The following is an 18,066-nucleotide window of genomic DNA, read 5'->3' as shown; positions in this document are numbered from 1 at the left end:
CTTGTCAACCGGCATCGTTTTGGAGCTTAAGACCTTATAATGCCAAAAACAGACATCTCCGTTGGGTTAAATAGGAGGTAATCTCGTGAGACTCGCGTCTGTGGGTAAAGTGGTCGACTGTTTTGCTGTCTTGCCTGTCTTGTCGGGCATCAGCATTAACGATCCACCATAAATGAGTGTAAGAAGTGTTAGGTCCGACCGTACTTGACCAGCCGTCCGCCGCCCTTGAGGTGGTGTGCTGTCTGACCCGGGCGTAGTGGAGCGTGAGCCCGGTCGTGGGCCGGCTGACGCGTGCGCCCTGTCGCCTCGCAGCCGACCTCCGCCGGCCAGCGGCACCGCTCCCAGTCCCGGCGCCGGGACGGGCTGGGCCTGACGGTGCTGAGCGCGCCGCCGGCCGCCGAGCCGTCGGGCGCCCTCCACCGCAGCCAGGTCACGCTCAGCGCCACGCTCAGGTACGAGGAGGCTGCCGACTGCGACTGGCTGACGGGTCACCCAGCTTGGTGTCTCTCAAACGGACCTTCACCAAGCCAGACCCCACACCGCAGCCAAGTCACACTCAAACCAAACCATCCACCTCAGCCAGGTCACACTCGGCGTCACGCTTGGGTAGGGGGTAGTTGAGATCACGTCTGGCTCCACGCGACCCAGCGCAGCCAGGAGCCGGGCTCGCTCAGGCGGCCTGTGACGGTCGACAGGGCCGGCGAGCGCGGTAGCTGGCGCCGACTGGCGGCCCGTGACTGACGCACGTCCGTGACTGACGCACGTCCGTGACTGATGCACGTCCGTGGCTGACGCGCATCCATGGCTGACGCGCATCCATGGCTGACGCGCATCCGTGGCTGACGCACGTCCCTGGCTGATGTACGCCCCTGGCTGATGCACGTCCATGACTGACTCACGCCCGTGGCCGACGCATGCCCGTGACCAATAGACCAGTCGATGTTACCAGCTGCTGAGCCTCATCAGTGGCGTTAGGTTTCTTTCCATGATGGCAGTGCTGCTTATGACAAATGGTGACGCTCGCGCCGGGGGTGATGGCTGAACACCGGTGACCGACTGTTTGTCCCTGTGCCTGCTGACAGGCAAGCGGGATGTGCACCACCACACGGCCTGGCGGGGTCGGCTGGAGGTGACCGACGCCGGCCCCTTCGGTCCCAGCTGACGGCGCAGGACCAGTCCAGCTCCCGCCTGCACTCGCTCATCCTGTCACACAACCGCTTCAAGCCAGCTGCCAGTCGGCCTGCCTTCCTGGCCGTCAGCCTGACCCGCCTCAACCTGGCCTACAACTGGTCAGTCCGCCGGTGTCCAGCTCGCCGCCGGCCGGGGGCGACCTGTGGTCGGAGGCGCAAGGCTGTGCGCCCCGCCCCCTACTAACCACCACAGGGCCAGGGTGTTTGGGTGGTTGTAAGAGTTGGTCGAAGGTCAGGGTGGTGGCGGTGTGATGTATTATGGATTTTTACATAAGAAAACGTTAGAGGACTATTTTGATTGATGTGGCGATGAGCTATGTATATTGTTTACCGAGAAGCACATCAGCAAAAGCGTGGTGTAGTTTTCTGGAAACTCGTCTCAACCGCTTACTGCCCGTCGAGATCGAATCTGGGGAGGCAGGACAGACGACTTCGGCGTCTTCTCACCACCATGCTGACGCCTATTTAGGGCCGCTCCGTTCTCCATTCTCGTCCCGCTGCGTGGCCGACCGAGGCCGCACCGGCGTTGACACGACACTCCCCCGATTACAGCCTGACTGACCTAGGGTCGGTTCAGCGACTTCCCGGCGACCCTGAAGCAGCTGGACGCCTCCCACAACCAGGTGGGCGCGTGGCCCGAGCCGGCCGCCTTCTGGCACGGCGCCGAGCCGGCCACCGGCCGCCAGCGCCGCTGCTACGCCGCCGGCGACACCAACAAGTGCATCGTCAGCGTGTGCGGTACGGACGGTCGGCTGCGCCGCGGTCGTGTCTGTTGAAACCCCCAGTCTGTGGCCGGTTTGGTGTGAAAGCGCCCCAGTCGTCTACGAGAAAGATACCGGGCTCGGTATTCGGCCGGGTGCAGGTCCCGGAGCGGCGCGTGGTGCGACCCGACTGTCATGACGAGGGCAGCCTGGCGGCGGGCCACCGGGGTCGCCTCACCTCCGGGGCGGTCGTGCTGTGGCGTTGTGTGGCGTGTAACACCTCCGGAGTGCTGTCTGGGGAAGGGCAGGACTGAGACAATCCGCTCAGCGGGGCGGCACTGCTTGGATGTTGGGTTCGAGGTACGCGTGACAACCTTTGTCTTGAAAATTATTTGAATCCAAAGTCGCCCAAAGAAACGCTTCGGAGTAAATCGATAACATCTAGAAAAATGTTCTGAATGTGAAGCAACATTTTGTTGAGAATGCAGCTGGATACATTTGTTGCACACGACGACCGCCATGCGTCTCCTCATTTATCAGCAGGGGTGGCTTGGATTGTGACTGTACTTTAAGCCGCCTCAAAGCGATATCGGACAACCGCTCCATTTCTGTCAGTCTGTAACGTGCATTGAGTCTAGAACAGCAAGTCGGCTTCGTCGCCGCCCTCGAGAGGCGCCGCGTCCAGTCAGCGGCGCTCCCGCCAGTCTATCTCCACCCTCTGTCCCCTGTAACCCCGTGTGCCGATGCGCGCAGGCGCCGACGCGGCCGGCTCGGCCGTACACACCTGCGTGCACCGGCGCCACCGGCGCTTCGAGGCGCTGCGCACGCTCGTGCTGGCCGACAATCAGCTGACTGAGGTGCAGCTGAACCAGCCGCGGCACGAGATGGACGGCGCCTCGCCCGCGGTGAGCGGAAGCAACACAGTGCTGTGGCCGCTCTGTGGTCTGATTTACGACGGCAATTGTGTGTGCTGGCTGACCTTGTTTTGCGTTGTATGCATGCGATAACAGCCATCGCGACCCTGCTATTATTCACGTTCCTTTTGGTTATTCGGGACGTGCAGTAATAAATTGGAACTTGCAATGTTTTAAAAGACACGTGCGCCCTTGGAAGACCTGCCGTCACTTGGACGGCTATTGCTGTGGCGCTCCGTAATAGCGGCCTAGCTGTGCGCCACTGTACCGCTGCCAGGCCGAGTTTTGGTCAATGAACCAGGCCGGAGCCGTCGCCGCCGCGTGTCTGTCGGGGCGGAGAGCTACGGACCAGGCTGGCTGACGCTGATGACCGCTGATGACCGCTGATGACCGCTGATGACCGCCCGATGACCGCCTGATGACCGTCTGATGACCGCTGATGACCGCTGATGACCGCCCGATGACCGCTGATGACCGCTGACGACTACTGATGACCGCTCGATGACCGCTGATGACCGCTGATGACCGCCTGATGACCGCGTGTGACCGCTGATGACCGCTGATGACCGCTGATGACCGCCCGATGACCGCGTGTGACCGGGCGCGTGTCGGCCGGGCCGGCAGACGTCGGCGCCACCACGAGCGCGCCCGCCTCATGTTCCCCAACCTGTCGATGCTGGACCTGAGCAAAAACCAGCTGCACAGCGTGCCGGCGAACATCCACGAGCTCACCAACTTGTCCGTGCTCAACATCAGCGGCAACGAGGGTGAGCATCACTCCCCGGCTCTACGCCCGCTCCGCCTGGCGGTGGGCGCCGTCGGAGGCGAGTCGTGGCGCGCCGACGCCGCGGCACGCGCCGGTCAGAGGCTGGGCACCTCGGCGGGGCCGGTCTCCGGGCCTGCGTGTCAGAGGCTCAAATAAACAGGGTCGTTCCGTGTCGAGCGGGGCGGGCCTTTTATCGGGACCTGTCTGCTCAAACAAACTGCCGTTACCGAAGATCGTCCTGAATTCGCTTGGTAACAATTACTACAATTGCTGATCGACCAGAATATTAACGGGTGAAATACTACAAATACACCGGTTGTATCTCTGAGAAATTTGTGTCACATGTTATACTGAAAACGTTCTGAAGTCAACATGTCTTGCGCGTCCAGTGGGTACAAATGTATGAACACGCCATTAGACCGTTTGATCAGGTCGTGCGCTGAAACAGTGAGCGCCTATACGACACGCAGTTAAGCTGTGAGCGCCTCGCGGCTCCCTCTCATACTACGCCAGCATTCTGGTCCGGTGAGCACGACATGCCAGATCCGCGCCAGGCTGGTAGCGCAGCACGCTCGGGCTCGATGGCAGTACTGTCAGCAGGCTGACGGTCTGGAGATGACGTGACACCGGGTGCCTGTTGGGACCGCTGGCCCAGAGGCCGGCGCCGGCCGGCCGGAGCGCGCGGTGCCGCGCCGCAGAAGGAGCCGTACGGCGGCCGGCCTGACCCAGCCTCGCATCTGCGGCAGGGATCTGCGAGCTGCCACCGCAGATGGGCCTGCTGAACCGGCTGTGGAACCTGAACACGCGCGGCTGCTCGCTCCAGGAGCCGCTCAAGACCATGATCGACTCCAACAAGTACAAGACCATGGACGTCGTCGGCTACCTGAAGGTCAGCGCGCCGGCGGTGACATGTTAAGGGGCGACGACGCGAGCTTCATCAACAGCTTGACGCGTCGATAGACATAAACGACTGTTGGTAGTGTACCCAATTATAGTGATGAGATGATAAGCCGTTGCTCAATGCCGAAAATGCCCCAACGACTAGTATTCCACCCTGCTCAATCGTTGGTGGAGGGCTGAAAAACGTCGTTTGGAGCGTCCCGCGCCGAACAAACGTTAGCTTCGGGATCATGAGACGACGCCTCAGACCACTGCACCGCTCTGGCTGCCGTTGCAGTCGGTTCTGGAGGACGCCCGGCTCTACGCCCGGATGAAGCTGATGATCGTCGGCGTGCAGGGCATCGGCAAGACGTCGTTGCTGGAGCAGCTGCGGGCCGAGGGCACCGGGTCCTACAAGAAGCGGCCGCCCGAGGTGCGCCCCGGGTTGTTATCTGACGGTTTCCTGTGTTGAGGGCCCATGCCGTGGGCTGAGTGCTTCATGTCTCTTATCGTTTGGTTTGCACTCTTGCCTTTTAAGGCTTGCTCTTATTTTTTGGCTCCATGGTGTACCTGTTGAAATCATCGATGTGGATGTTCCATGCGTGTCGGTATAGTGTGCAGGATGTTTGCGTACCTGCAACATGCGGGAGCGCAGGCTACCCTATGAAGGAACGAAACGCTTCAGGACTTTGGGTGTTTCAGTGTTACTCTCAAATGTGTATGCAAGCGAATTACTTTTGCTGGACTGTAGGTGGGTTAAAATGCACCATTCACAATGTTGCCATTTCTGCTTCTTCTCCGTCGCATCTAATGACACCACCTTGGCTTCGCTTCAGCACTGGGCGAAGCGCATGGGCAACAAGAACATGAACCTGAAGACGGCCACGGGCACGACGCTGAGCACAGTGGGTGTCGACATCGGGGACTGGGTGTACGAGAAGAGGGTGCGCGGCCACAGCTCGCACGGACCCGTCACGTTCCGGTGAGACCTCGCACGGCGCCCGACTTGGGCACGCTCCATGGCGTGCATGGCGATGGAGATGGTGCTCCACGGCGTACATGGAGATGGAGGTGGCTCGCCAGGGTAGGGTCACGCTCGCTGCCGGCTTGATCACGCTCGTCTGCTGACGGGCTTTGGCCGATCTGTCCTATTGCGGTCAGTGTGGGACGATGTGTCTGCGCTCCGTCTTAGTGCCAGTTTCTGAAACCGGGCGTTGTTTCGAGCCTCATTTCCTGAGACTCCTGGTTTGACCTGCTTGCGTCGGAGACTGCTTGCTGTGGCTCGGATCAGTACTGAGGATTCCGTACGTGAGGCAGGGCGGATGTCAGTCTCACATCGTCACGAAGGAAAGCCAGCGGGTAGCGTGACGCTCTGACTACGCGGCAGAACTATTTGCCACCTCCGAAGGCCCACCGTCGCCATTCCGTGGCGAAATTCCGAGGCGTCATTCATTCCGGCGTCCTATCATGGCGTCCACTTACGGTGAGCACCTGCACCACACTCGCCGCCATCTGCGCCAGCCAGTCGGCCGCGGCTCAGAGTGTGCGCCCGTGTCGGCAGGACGTGGGACTTTGGCGGCCAGCGGGAGTACTACGCCACGCACCAGTACTTCCTGTCGCGGCGCAGCCTGTACCTGGTGGTATGGCGCATCCCCGATGGTCAGAAGGGCGTCAACAACATCCAGCAGTGGCTCGTCAACATACAGGTGCGTTGGCCACCGCACCGGCGCAGCGGCCGTCCGGCCCGGAGCGGCGTGCCGGCCGAGAACGCGCCGGACCGCGAACCACGCGAGCACACCCCCGCGGCCTATGCGACCCGCGGTGCTTCATTGCGGTGTCCGAGGGCTTCGTTCATCCATATGGTGATCAGTTTGTGGACGGAGCTAGGAGTCGGCACGAGCTCGTCTGGGGGAGCGCGCGGCTCAGCGAGAGGGGGTGCCGGTTGTGTAGTGGTAAACGCGTCTGCGTTAACCACTACGCGTCTGGGAAACCAGAAGTACGGGGTTCGACTCCCTGCGGTGCCCGCCCTTCGTGTCAGGGTGAGAGGCAGGCAACGCCATATAGCCTCAGCGGCTGAGTGCTTCGTAAAGCCCCAATGACACACGTTCAGCAATAGGTGGGATGCTTGAAAAATAGAATGATGAATGTGTTGCCGTGCCGCGCTCGTGGCGGTGATGCTCTGTGCTACGTGTTCTCGCCGGTGGCAGCTGTGGCCGTCTCTGACCGGTGCGCTCCGTCTGTTTGCCAGGCGCGCGCACCCAACTCGCCTGTCATCATCGTGGGCACGCACTACGACCTGATCCGGGACAAGTACCCAGCCAACTACTGCGAGGACCTGCAGCGGCTCATCCGCGACCGGTGCGTGACGGCCGTCACGTCCGGCTGTGGTGCCCCCCTCCCCTCCCCGTTATGATCATACTGTGACGTCACGGCCGTCCTGCATTCAGACGCGCCGTAAGACGTGTGTTTTGAAATGCTGGTGCTCAGTCCAATGGTATATTCCAACGCTGGGTGGCGTCATTTCTCTTGCAAGAATCAGCTGGTTGGCAGCTGGCTTTAGTCATTGCAACACGATGGGTGCCGGTGCCGGAAAAGCCCCTGGTGCCGGGGCTTTTCAGTTCTGTTGCCTCTGGCGTTAGCTGATTTCTACATTTTCTGTGAGTGTTGCTTGATTCGAATGCATTAAAATGAGCCATTTATCCGATTTGCACATGACAAGCCCTGAACCTGTCTCAGTGTTGCTGATTCGTTGAGGAGCTGCCTGTCTTGACTTAATCCGTTTGCCGTTGCCCGGTGCTGCTGGCCAGCTGTGGGTGGCGCCATCTCTGATCCCATGCTCCGTTGCCGTTGTCCGGTGCTGATGGCATCTGTGGGTGGTACGGCAGGTTCATCAGCCTGGTGGACGCCGACAAATGTGGCCTGCCGCGCGTGCTGGACACCATCGAGGTCAGCTGCAAGACCCGCCACAACATCCGCCTGCTCTGCAACCTCATCTACGACACCGTCTACAGCCTGAAGTCGCCCGGTACGCAGGGGATGCAGCGCCTCTTGGGGCGTTACCGTCGAGGACAGCTGCAGAGGGAGCTTCGCGTCTCTGGCGCGGCTGATAACCGGTGTATTTATGCGGCTTAGAACCATACGCCTTTGTCGTCACTGAGACGTGACCGCAGCCGGCCTGTTTGTTAGTGGAATAGGCCGTCTGCCAACGCGGAAGTTTTGCGTTACTTTTGTGGCTTCGTTCGGAATTGTGGTTGATCGGTGTTCGGGGCTTCCCAACTGAAGACGGCTTCTGGCTCCCACGCTACTGCGCTCGGAGCGTGTTCTACACGCTCTCCTTGGTGTTGTGCTTAAAGGCGAGAACTCGTCTAAAGCATGTAAACGAGAATGGACAGGCATGATGCCAATAACATGAGCACCAAGTCGCATGTGTGCAACATATGAATTATATAATTAGTTGCTGAACTTAACTACATGCTTAAGGAGTGCACCAATTGAGGTGCTTAACTACATACGTAAGGCATAAGCTGGTTGCCAAACTGAGCCACATGTTAAGGGCGTGCACCAATGCGAGATGTTTTGTGTCGGCCCAGGGAGCAAGGAGCGGCTGCTGGACCAGCGCATCCCGGCCACCTACCTAGCCCTGGAGGACGTCATCTCCTACCTGGCGACCGAGCGTCACTTCCAGGGTGAGGACGCGCGCCGCGCCGGCAGGGCCGCCGACCCCCGGCGCCGGCTCAGCCGTGACCTCAGCCCCGGTGGCAGACGCGCCTGAGGCCCTGTAGGCTGACCTCGGGTGAGGACGCTGTGCCGTCGTCACCGGGCGGCGGGCGGGACGGACGGGTGGCTGCTGACCTCGGTCGCGCTGCGGTGCCCGGGTCACCGGTCCGTGCGGCTGACGTGCCGCTGACCCCAGGTCGTGACCCGGTGCTGAGGGGCGAGCAGTACCGCGCCCTGGTGATCCGCGAGATGGCCAGCCGGTTCGACCTGCGCTTCCGGGACACGGCCGAGCTGAACCAGGCGACGGCGTTCCTGCACGAGAACGGTACGGACGCCGCGCCGCGTCCTCCGGCTCGGCCAGAGGTGGAACCCCTAGTGATCAGCATAGCGGTGTCAATACTGGGCTTTGATTTTCCGTTAGTCATTCTGCACCCCGGCTTGCTGTGTGCTGCTCTTTGGTACATGCGCTATTTGGAGTTCCACGCAGCATGTCATATGGTGCGACAAACCGTCGGGTTAAACTAAAAGCAATATACAGGTACGCAACGAGTCACCATGAAAAGGTCGTAAAATGCCGTCCCTGCCCAAGCCTGATGCCTTTCGACTAGCTGTGGGTGTGGGCGTGGTCTGGTGATGTCACGCATGCCAGCCCCTCGGCTCCGATCACGCCCGCTGACCGCCCCTCCGTGGCAGGTGTGGTGCTGCACTACGACGACGCGACGCTGAAGGACCTGTACTTCCTGGACCCGCAGTGGCTGTGCGACATGCTCGCCCACGTCGTCACTGTGCGCGAGATCAACCCGTTCGCCAGAAACGGTACGCGCCCCGCCGGTGCCGGCGGCGGGCGTAGGACGCGTGTGTGCGGATGGCACCACGCTGTCGTGTGCGGATCACAAGCGCGCATGGATCGCGCCGTGTCCTTGTGCGTGAGCCGTCCGCTATGCTTCGTTACGATGCTTTTGTTGAGAAGTCCGGCGAATAGGTCATTTGTGTCGTGTTTGTGAGAAGTACAGCTATGCCCTGTTGACGTGTCGGGCCTGAGCGCCAGCGTGCCGGCGCGTGCAGCTGTTCTGACCGGGCGCATTGTGCGGCGGTTTGACGGAGCCGTGTGCGCGCGGGCTATCCCCGCACGTGCGCCTCCGTCGCCGCCGACGCCGCCCGAGACGTCCTGCAGCGCCCTGCCGCACTTCCGCAGGCGTGATGCGGTTGGAGGACGTCTCCCTGGTGTTCAAGTCGTCCACGTGCGCGCCGGCCGACGCCAAGTCGTACATGATCTCGCTGCTGGACAAGTTCGAGGTGGCGGTGACGTGGGACGGTCGCACGCTGCTTATCCCCAGCCTGCTACCCTCCGAGGAGATGCTGCGTGGCGGCGTGCCCGGCATGGATGTCAGGGTAAAGGTCAGAGGTCGGCCCGCGGCCGGCGGCCGCCAGCCGGGGCGCGGCCGACCGCGTAACACCGTTGAGCACGCCGCGCCGCTAACAACGCGACCCGTCACGCCGCCAGCGACGCGGCGGCCGACACCAGCCGTACTCCCGGCACGACCCTCTGGCCCCGACGGAGTATGCTGCCGGTAGATCTGGGCGCGCTAGGCGTCTGCTCTGCTCGTGTTTGTTGTGGGTGAAATGCCATTTACGTGACACGTGTAGGCATTGCATCGGCGTGCTGTTGTATTCACCCACCGGTTCTGATTTTGTTGTGACTCCGGTGTGACTGCGTGTTCTATGTGAGTGAGGGGATACTACGTCGTGGAAGCGGTACACTTGTCTCCATTGTCGTGCTCCGAGAGTGTGTCATCAGCTGACCGCGCGGAGCCGTGCCCCTGCTGCCGCCAGCGGCCGCCCGCGGCCGTGACGTGCCTTCCCTCCCGACTGCACAGATCCCCGTGCGGTCCCGCGCCTGGGGCCTGCGGAAGAAGTCGGCCGCAGCGCCGCCGGTGGCGGGGTCCAGCGGCTCCGGCGGTGGCTCCGGCGGCCCCGGCGGTCCCAGCGGCTCCGGCGGCTCCGTCCCCGCCGGCTCCGGCTCCGGCTCCGCGGACGACGGCCAGCCGGCGCCAGGTACCGCCGGTCCGTCCGACCGCACTGAACTGCTATCCACGCCGACGTCCGGCCCCGCACCCGCCAACAGACGCAGGGCTCTCGGGTCCGGCGCCCACGCCCGCTTTGTGGGGTCGCGACGCACGCACTTTGAGTCAGATGAATGCTGCCACAGTCTGGGGTTGGCTGTCTCGACGTCGATACCGAATTTGCCAAGCCGCGATACACGTGGGATGGGTTCGATGCTCTGACGTCCGCACTGCGTGAGTGGTTCGCAACCCATCACATGGACATAAATACCCAAGCAGCGGGCGTCTACGTTGTCCAGACACACCAGCAGGGGGCGTCTGCGGTATCCGGACACACCAGCAGCGGGCGTTTGCGGTGTCCGGACACGCCGGCAGCGGGCGTCTGCGGTGTCCGGACACACCAGCAGCGGGCGTTTGCGGTGTCCGGACACGCCGGCAGCGGGCGTTTGCGGTGTCCGGCCACACCAGCAGGGGGCGTCTGCGGTATCCGGACACACCAGCAGCGGGCATCTGTGGTGTCCGGGCATGCTATCAGCTTGCGTCTGCGGTGTCCGGACACACTGGCAGTGCGGCTGCACTGAGCGGCCGTCGCCGGCGCCCACAGGGTCCGATGGCCAGTGTACGGTGAGCCGGCGAGCGGTGCCCCAAGCCGCCGTCCGCCGCCTCCTCATCATGACCTACTTCCCGAGCGGCTTCTGGTCGCGCCTGCTCACCCGCCTGCTGGCCGACGACGTCATCGTGGACGTCATCCGGGCCTTCTTCCTGGTGCCGCGACAGGTGAGCTGCGGACGGTAGGGGTACCGTAAGAGTGAGGCGGGGCGGGGCGGCGCCTCCGGCTGGCGGTGGAAGAGGCGATGAAAGAATTGGGGAGGGGGGAGGGGGAGGGCGGGTGTAAGCGCCGACCCACTCAGTATTTGCTCGTGCAGCACATGAACTGCGATCTTAATGTCACTTGAATGGCCTACAGGACGAAGAGCTGTCGTCGCCTCGTTTTAAATTCGTGGCATGGTGCCTCATGTAAAATTGGTCAGATCAGATCTCAATTGATTGAAGTCATCCTTTGGATTTGAAACATTTGAAACGGAAATCTGATTGCATAGATTACTTGTGCTAAGATACGTCTTGCAGTTTGTACACTATTCAACCTTTGTTACTGCATTTTTGCGGGCTCCATATCCTCGGGTGTACAAAGGTGCAGCTTCTCTACACCTGGCGTGCTGTCGCCGTGTTGTCTGTCGGCCCAGAGCGCTGGGCGAGGTGGTGTGTGGCGTGTGCGGACCAGCCACCGCGGCTGATCTGGTGTGTGGTGTGTGCGGACCGGCCGCCGCGGCTGGTCTGGTGTGTGCGCGTGCGGGCCCGCCGCCGCGGCTGGTCTGGTGTGTGGCGTGTGCGGACCGGCCGCCGCAGCTGGTCTGGTGTGTGGCGTGTGCGGGCCAGCCGCCGCAGCTGGTCTGGTGTGTGGCGTGTGCGGGTCGGCCGCCGCAGCTGGTCTGGTGTGTGGCGTGTGCGGGCCGGCCGCTACAGCTGGTCTGGTGTGTGGCGTGTGCGACCAGCCACCGCGGCTGATCTGGTGTGTGGTGTGTGCGGACCAGCCACCACGGTTGGTCTGGTGTGTGGCGTGTGCGTGCCGGCCGCCGCAGCTGGTCTGGTGTGTGGCGTGTGCGGGCCGGCCGCCGCGGTTGGTCTGGGTGTGGCATGTGCGGGCCGGCTGCCGCGGTTGGTCTGGTGTGTGGCGTGCGCGGGCCGGCAGTCGCGGCTGGTCTTCACGGCGAGCGGTGCGTGCCGGCCAGGTGCAGCAGGACGCCGTGCTGTCGTCGGTGCTGGCCGGGCCGGCCGAGTGGCGCTGCTGGCAGACGGGCATCGAGCTCCAGTACGCCAACACCACGCTCATCCGCATCCGCGAGCTGCTCGGATACCTGCGCTACTCGCCCGACTACAGGAAGATGAGGTACCGGCGCCGCGACCCGCCCGGCGGCCGCCCGGCGCTGTGCCGGCCGCGCGGCTGCTGCCAGGGAATGTTACACCGATCGTTCAGCAAGGGGGCGATACACTGTTTGTCATGCGTTACCAGTGCGCCGAGGTACAGCGTTGTTATATATTTCTATTTTTGCATTCGTGTGGTCTGATTGCGTTGCTGTGGCATCTGTGTGCCTCTTTGGAGCGTGTTCAAGCCTATGGCGACTATTGCGTTGTCAGCAACCAGTCGTCAGGCAGGAGACACCCACACGTCTCTTAGAGTATGAACGGTCTGAGGAACTGGCCGGTCTGAAGTTGGCCTGAACCATCGTCCTGTGTCCCTGTGAAGTGCTGACCTCGAGGTCACCTCTGACACCGCTCGCTCCGTGTCCCCAGACTGCTGGCCTGTCAGGAGGGACAGTGGCAGGAGGTGCTGACCTCGAGCGCGGCCGTGTTGGAGGTGACGCTACCCAACGAGACCATTGTCATCCGACGATCGCTACCGCAGGCGGATGACCCGGCCGCCTTCGGTAGGCCGCCCGCACGCAGCCTCAGAGGGGGGGGGGGGGGGGGGCGAGACACCGCGGAGTGAGCGTGCCATGCTCCCCTTGTCCAATGCTTCAGAGGTGGTGGGATTCCCTTCGGGAGCGTGCTGCTGTAGAAGCTCAGACTGGGCGTTCTGCTCATCTGAAGTAAATGTTGGACAGCAGGAGTTGCCATTCAGTACATGCTATTTCCTTGGGGCCGATATGAAACGCCACCACATTTTCGTTGCAACTGCGCGGCGAATGACGTAAGGAATCTGGGTCTGGCATTAACTTCGCGAAACGTTAAGCATGTTTAGTGCTCAGAAACAGGCTTTCATCACCGTAGGCCGGAGCAAAAGAACTGAGAAACAATCTCTGATTGCTTATTTTGGTTTCCGAAACCGGCCTCTGTTAGTGCATGCTGATTTTATACTTCATATTTTTATTATTTTTATTCTAATGTTACACATAGCTCCACTGCGGGGCGATACAGGTGTTGATCATCCCAGTTCGCACCAAACTGGCCTCTCACATTCGATATCTGGGAGCCAGGTTTGGTTTCCGACACCATGTTCTGTTCAAGCGTGGTACATTGGGTCTTCGGGCTGCCGGAGGTTCACGGTTTGATCATGGCCATGAACCCCATTTTAGGCCAATTGAAGCCTTGGGCTAGCCAAGCCTGTCAGAGTGACGTCATAACCGACCGGTAGTGGAAGTGGTGCGCGCTAGAGCAGCCCTGCACGCGCTGGTCAGTGGCGAGTCGGTGACGGCGGGCCCGTCGGCAGGCATTCAGTCGGTGGTGCTGGAGCCCAACCCGGAGTGCGCCTCCAAGCTGCTGGCGATGGCCGTCGACCACATTGACACCCTGCTGGAGGACTGGTACCCCGCGCTCGGTCAGTGCCGTCAGCCCTCGGCGCCCTGCATCTGATGCGCCAGCGTGTAGCCACGACACCGTGCTCCTCCTCGGCTGGACTTCTGCTGTGTCACCGCTCTTGTGGGCCAGGCGTACACGGGTATCTAAATTGCCCCATCAAATGACCCGGATAGTCAGCGGGGTGTGTTTCGGGGCCGCTCCAACGGACCCATCTCTCGAGGTCAGCCGTCCGTCTGGTGAAGAGGATGGGCCTACTGACACATCACTGAATAAAGGGTATAGAGAGATACAGTGTCTTTTCGTTTAGGCAACTGCTCCCCCCCCCCCCCCCCCTGTACGCTGCAGCATGTCTACAAACTGATGTGGGCTTAACATATGGTCTATGGGAAGCTGCACCACATGCTGGTATACCATGGCGCCGATGTATGGACTAAAACGTTATGGTGCCGCCATCTGAAGCGAAAAGCAATTCTGGCAATGCGCAAGCCTATTGTGCGTTGGTGTTTGAATCTATCCTTGGCCTTATGCTATACAATAAGATCGAACAGCTCTCGTTGATATGTCCAGCCCCGTTGACCGCTACAGCGGTTTGTTTGCGTGTGTGCAGCGCTCTGTCTGTGTTGATACCTTGCTGCGGTTTTGATTGTCCAAGCCTGCTGGGCATGAGGTCTGGGCCGGTCTGGGCTCGGTGCAGTCGGAAAACTGCGGGAGCGGTAACCGTGTGACGCTCGCGGCGCCGCCGAGTGGAGCGGCATCCGTGGTTCGTCTGACAGCCACCGGTGACGTCACTGGTATGGTGACGTCATTGGCGTGTCCCGACAGCCACTGGCGGCGTCACTGGCCTATCCCAGCAGTCACCGATGACGTTACTGACGTGTCCCGGCAGGCACGCGGTTCGTACACACGTCGGAGGGTCGGCTGCTGGTGACGCGGCTGCTGCCGTGCCCGGCCTGCCTGCCGGCCGCCGCTGACGACGCCGATGGGATGGAGCCGCCGCCCTCGCCGCCGCCGCCGCCGCCGCCCTCGCCGCCCCCCTCGCCGACTCTACCCGCTGACCAGGTACTAGGGCGGCGGCTCGGAGCTGGGCCTTCGACGGCCTGGCAGCCCCGACGTGGCGACGCGCACTGCTGCTCGGGCCTCGCTAGCCTCATTGGCTTTACTGGCTGCACTGGCTTCACTGGTTTGGTGGCTTCACTGACTTTTTATGAGGGCCGTGACGTTGGAAAACATGTCGATAAATGCGGACAGTATGCTGAAAGAGAGCTGGTTATGACCGGCTGTTGGCTGTGATCCGGGGACGGCCGCTTGTACCCAGCTGTGTCACGTGACACAGTCTGCCGTCCGCTGCCTTCACCCTGCCGCGTCACGTGACACAGCCCGCCGTCCGCTGCCTGTGCCCTGGCGCATCACGTGACACAGTCCACCGTTCGCTGCCTGTGCCGTGTCGCATCACGTGACACAGTCCACCGTTCGCTGCCTGTGCCCTGTCGCGTCACGTGACACGGTCCGCCGTTGGCCGGTCGAGTGTCGCTCCTGTGACAGCCGTCGGCCGCCGCAGGACGACTGGCTGCCGGAGGTGGTGCGCCAGCGGGGCGGTGGCGACGCGTCCGAGCACTCGGACGGCGACAGCGGGGTGGGGCCGGACAGCGCGCCCTCCAGCCGCAATCCCGTCGGCCCAGGGCCGCCCGGAGCCGGCGCCGCCGCCGCCGCCGCCGCGGCCGCCCTCGCCGCCGCGGCCGCCCACCGTGTACGCCTTCCTGGTGGAGGAGTGCATCCTGGTCAGCTACAGCAGCCGGCACGTGCAGTGTCCGGCGCACGGGCCGCTGCTGCTGGCCCAGGTGGCGCCCGACACGGTGGGTGCCGGGGAGGGGCACGCTCAGCTGGCCGCAGTCCCCCGCTGTCCCCTTCAGTGTCCTGCGCGGCTGTGAGACGGCCGGCTGGTGCCCTGTGTGACGTCAGCTCCTGGTCCCCTGCTCGTCCCCGTCGCGCCTGTGTGACTCGCGCCGAGTGTTCACCTGTACGGTTAGCGTTCTGTTTTGGCACGATGATCAGTCGGCGTGGTCGCCGCCCGTCCATCTGTCGTTTGTTTCTGGAGCTGGCGAGTGACCGCAATCCGTACCTCAGTGTGCCGTTTCTTGACCTGATCGTCTGTGCTCGGTAGCTGTGCCCCTGCCCAGATGTTTTTAGGCGCCGACGGCTGCCCGCCACCTGCCCCCTTGCCAGGAGTTCCTGCATCTAGTCAAGCGCCCGTCGTCTGCTCCCCCCCCTTGACATGTGCGCGTGGCTGAGTGACCAAGTGACCAAGTGACCAAGTAGCCGAGTGACCCGTCGCTGTGCCCCCGTGCAGGTGTTCCTGGACGTGGGCGAGCGGCGCCTGGTGCGGCCGGAGAGCATCCAGCGCGGCCCGATGCTGGGCCGCGGCGCGTTCGGCTTCGTGTTCCGCGCCTCGTGCCGCAGCCGCCACGACGGCAGGTCAGCCCCCCTCCCCCGGCCTCCCCCGCCCTCCCCGCGGGCCGGCACGTCCCGCCTGCGTCCGCGCCGGACCGCCCGCCGCTCATGTGCGCGATGCAAGCGGAAGTGGCGATGCTGATGTTATTTGTGTGAATGAAGGGTTCAATAGCTCGGCTCGTTGGAACGCCTATCTTTCGATTTGACCGCCCGTGGCTGGAGGGGCTCGTGTTGTAAGCGCTCGCTATGTGTTTCCGACTAGGGTGGCCTGCTGGCCGGTGGCACAGCGACCCGCGTTAGAGTTGAGGTGACGTCGCTGGGTAAGGCGGGCCACGCCGAGCATAGCGACCTGGTCACGATAGAATAGTGAGGTCAGGGCTGACACAGCAAGCGCTGTTTAGCGTCGGCTCTGATTCTATAGCTGTGTTCAATAAAATAGCTCGGACCAAATCTTTAAAACAAAATGGTAAAAATGTCAAACGTAAGTATCTTATGGAGTATCTCATAGTCACAGAAGAGTGGGCCGGCTGATCCAGTGACCACTTAAACTTTTGGGCTCAGATGCTGGTTGAAAAACTGCCTTAGCAGCACGTAGGTCTTCACTTTGCTTGTCACTCGGACTCTCAGATTTAGAGGGGTTACGTCAGCGTGTGGACAGTTTGAGATGGTCCCACTGAGCCGTGAGCCTGCGCCAGCGTCTGACCACAGCACTGCCGGCAGGATGATGGACGTGGCGTGAAGATCTGCAGCCGAGCGACCCTGTGACGACGCGCGCTCCTCGGCGCTGGCCGCCTACAAGTTGAGCGGGCGCGCGGCGCCGGACCGCGCTGAGTGGACCCGCCAGCGCGCGGCGAGTGTGACGCGGATCCGGCGGTGGCCCGGGCGCTGGGAAAGCCTCGCTGCTCCGAACTGGTCGGGCCGCCTTGCCGGCGGTCCGCACACAGACGCGGTCGTGTGTAGCGGGGCGCTGTCCGGTTTCGGGTCGCCTCAACCGCCGCCTGCCCGCACCGCAGGCGGCGCAGAGCAAGTGGGCGGGACCCGCTGCAGTACGCCTGCAAGGCTTACTGCACCGCCGTCAGGAGCTCAACATCCTGGTCACGCTGCGGCAACCCCTACATCGGTGAGTCGACGCTGGCGGCGTCCGGCGGACGGGTCGGACGGCGGCGGCCGGAGGTGATGCACTGACCGAAGGCCCAGCAGGCGTTTTTTGGCTCTCCGCGGACTGTGTTCGACGTCTGACTGAGCGTCCGTGTATCGGGCAGTGCCGCTGTGGGCTTTGTGCCCAGCCCCTGTCTCTGTTGCTGGAGCTGGCTCCGCTGGGCGCGCTGGACGCCACGCTGGCCCAGTACCCGCCGCTCGGGCGCCCGGCTGCCTCCCCTCGCCCGGCAGACGATCCTGCTGCAGGTCGGTGCTCCGGTCAGACGTGGCCGGATTGGCTCAGGTTCTCTCTTCTGATCATCGTCTGCAGGGGAATATCAGTTTCGACTGTGGACAGTTCTTACTTGCTGCTTAACCTCTGCGTGAGAAAGTGATGAGTGAGTGAGTTTTTTAATCCGGTATCTATTTAGTGGGGTTGTGCATAAGCTCGCAAATGCGATAAAATCATTTGCGGCTGGTCGTGCCTCTTGTAATGGGCTCGATCATTGGCCGCCGTACCTCCGACGACGCTGCCTTCCCGATCTGTGACGCCCGGACGTCCCCCCCCTCCCCCACGGCCCGCAGGTGGCCAAGGCGCTGGAGTACCTGCACCACAGCACATCATCTACCGCGATCTCAGTCGGAGAACGTCTGGTGTGGTCGCTGCCGGCGCCGTTCCCAGCGCCAGCAGGCCGGCCGGTCGACGTCAAGCTGGCGGACTACGTACGGCTCTCCGCTCGGTGCGGGGTCAGTGGCGCCCCGCCGGCGCCGCCGCCCGCGCCCCCGTTGAATCTGCGGCTGGAAAAGCTGGCTGTGAGGGCCTGTCATGTGGCGGCCGTGGGACCAACCGGAAAGTCAGGCCAATCGAACCACGCGGGGTCTGACTCGGGTGGT

The 18,066-nt window shown here is 62.4% G+C and overlaps 2 protein-coding genes across 2 annotated transcripts in view; one reads left to right on the top strand and one right to left on the bottom strand.

Annotated features, from left to right (window-relative positions):
* Positions 1-2,088, bottom strand: part of Lrrk (Leucine-rich repeat kinase) — a 30,624-nt gene extending 28,536 nt beyond the window's left edge. Inside the window, exon 1 of the mRNA XM_037219583.1 lies at positions 2,027-2,088. Within this exon, the coding sequence (XP_037075478.1) occupies positions 2,027-2,088 (62 nt within the window). The remainder of the gene's footprint in view (positions 1-2,026) is intronic.
* A 523-nt stretch (positions 2,089-2,611) lies between these two features.
* Positions 2,612-16,774, top strand: LOC119096685 (leucine-rich repeat serine/threonine-protein kinase 1). Its single transcript, XM_037219578.1, has 22 exons — positions 2,612-2,819; positions 3,430-3,572; positions 4,318-4,460; positions 4,749-4,883; positions 5,287-5,432; positions 6,012-6,156; positions 6,699-6,808; positions 7,336-7,475; positions 8,041-8,136; positions 8,364-8,492; positions 8,861-8,983; positions 9,363-9,559; positions 10,045-10,101; positions 10,198-10,222; positions 10,835-11,007; positions 12,021-12,178; positions 12,583-12,716; positions 13,499-13,606; positions 14,474-14,646; positions 15,354-15,440; positions 15,935-16,059; positions 16,756-16,774. Exons 1-22 carry the CDS (start codon positions 2,635-2,637, stop codon positions 16,772-16,774), a joined length of 2,751 nt encoding a protein of 916 aa, XP_037075473.1. The 5' UTR covers positions 2,612-2,634.
* Positions 16,775-18,066: the final 1,292 nt, after the last annotated feature.

Source organism: Pollicipes pollicipes, unplaced genomic scaffold (assembly GCF_011947565.3).
Source record: "Pollicipes pollicipes isolate AB1234 unplaced genomic scaffold, Ppol_2.1 Scaffold_4295;HRSCAF=5057_pilon_pilon_pilon, whole genome shotgun sequence".
NCBI lineage: Eukaryota > Metazoa > Arthropoda > Thecostraca > Pollicipedomorpha > Pollicipedidae > Pollicipes > Pollicipes pollicipes.
Note: the sequence above shows the minus strand (reverse complement) of the source record. Positions and strands in the feature narration are given on the sequence as shown.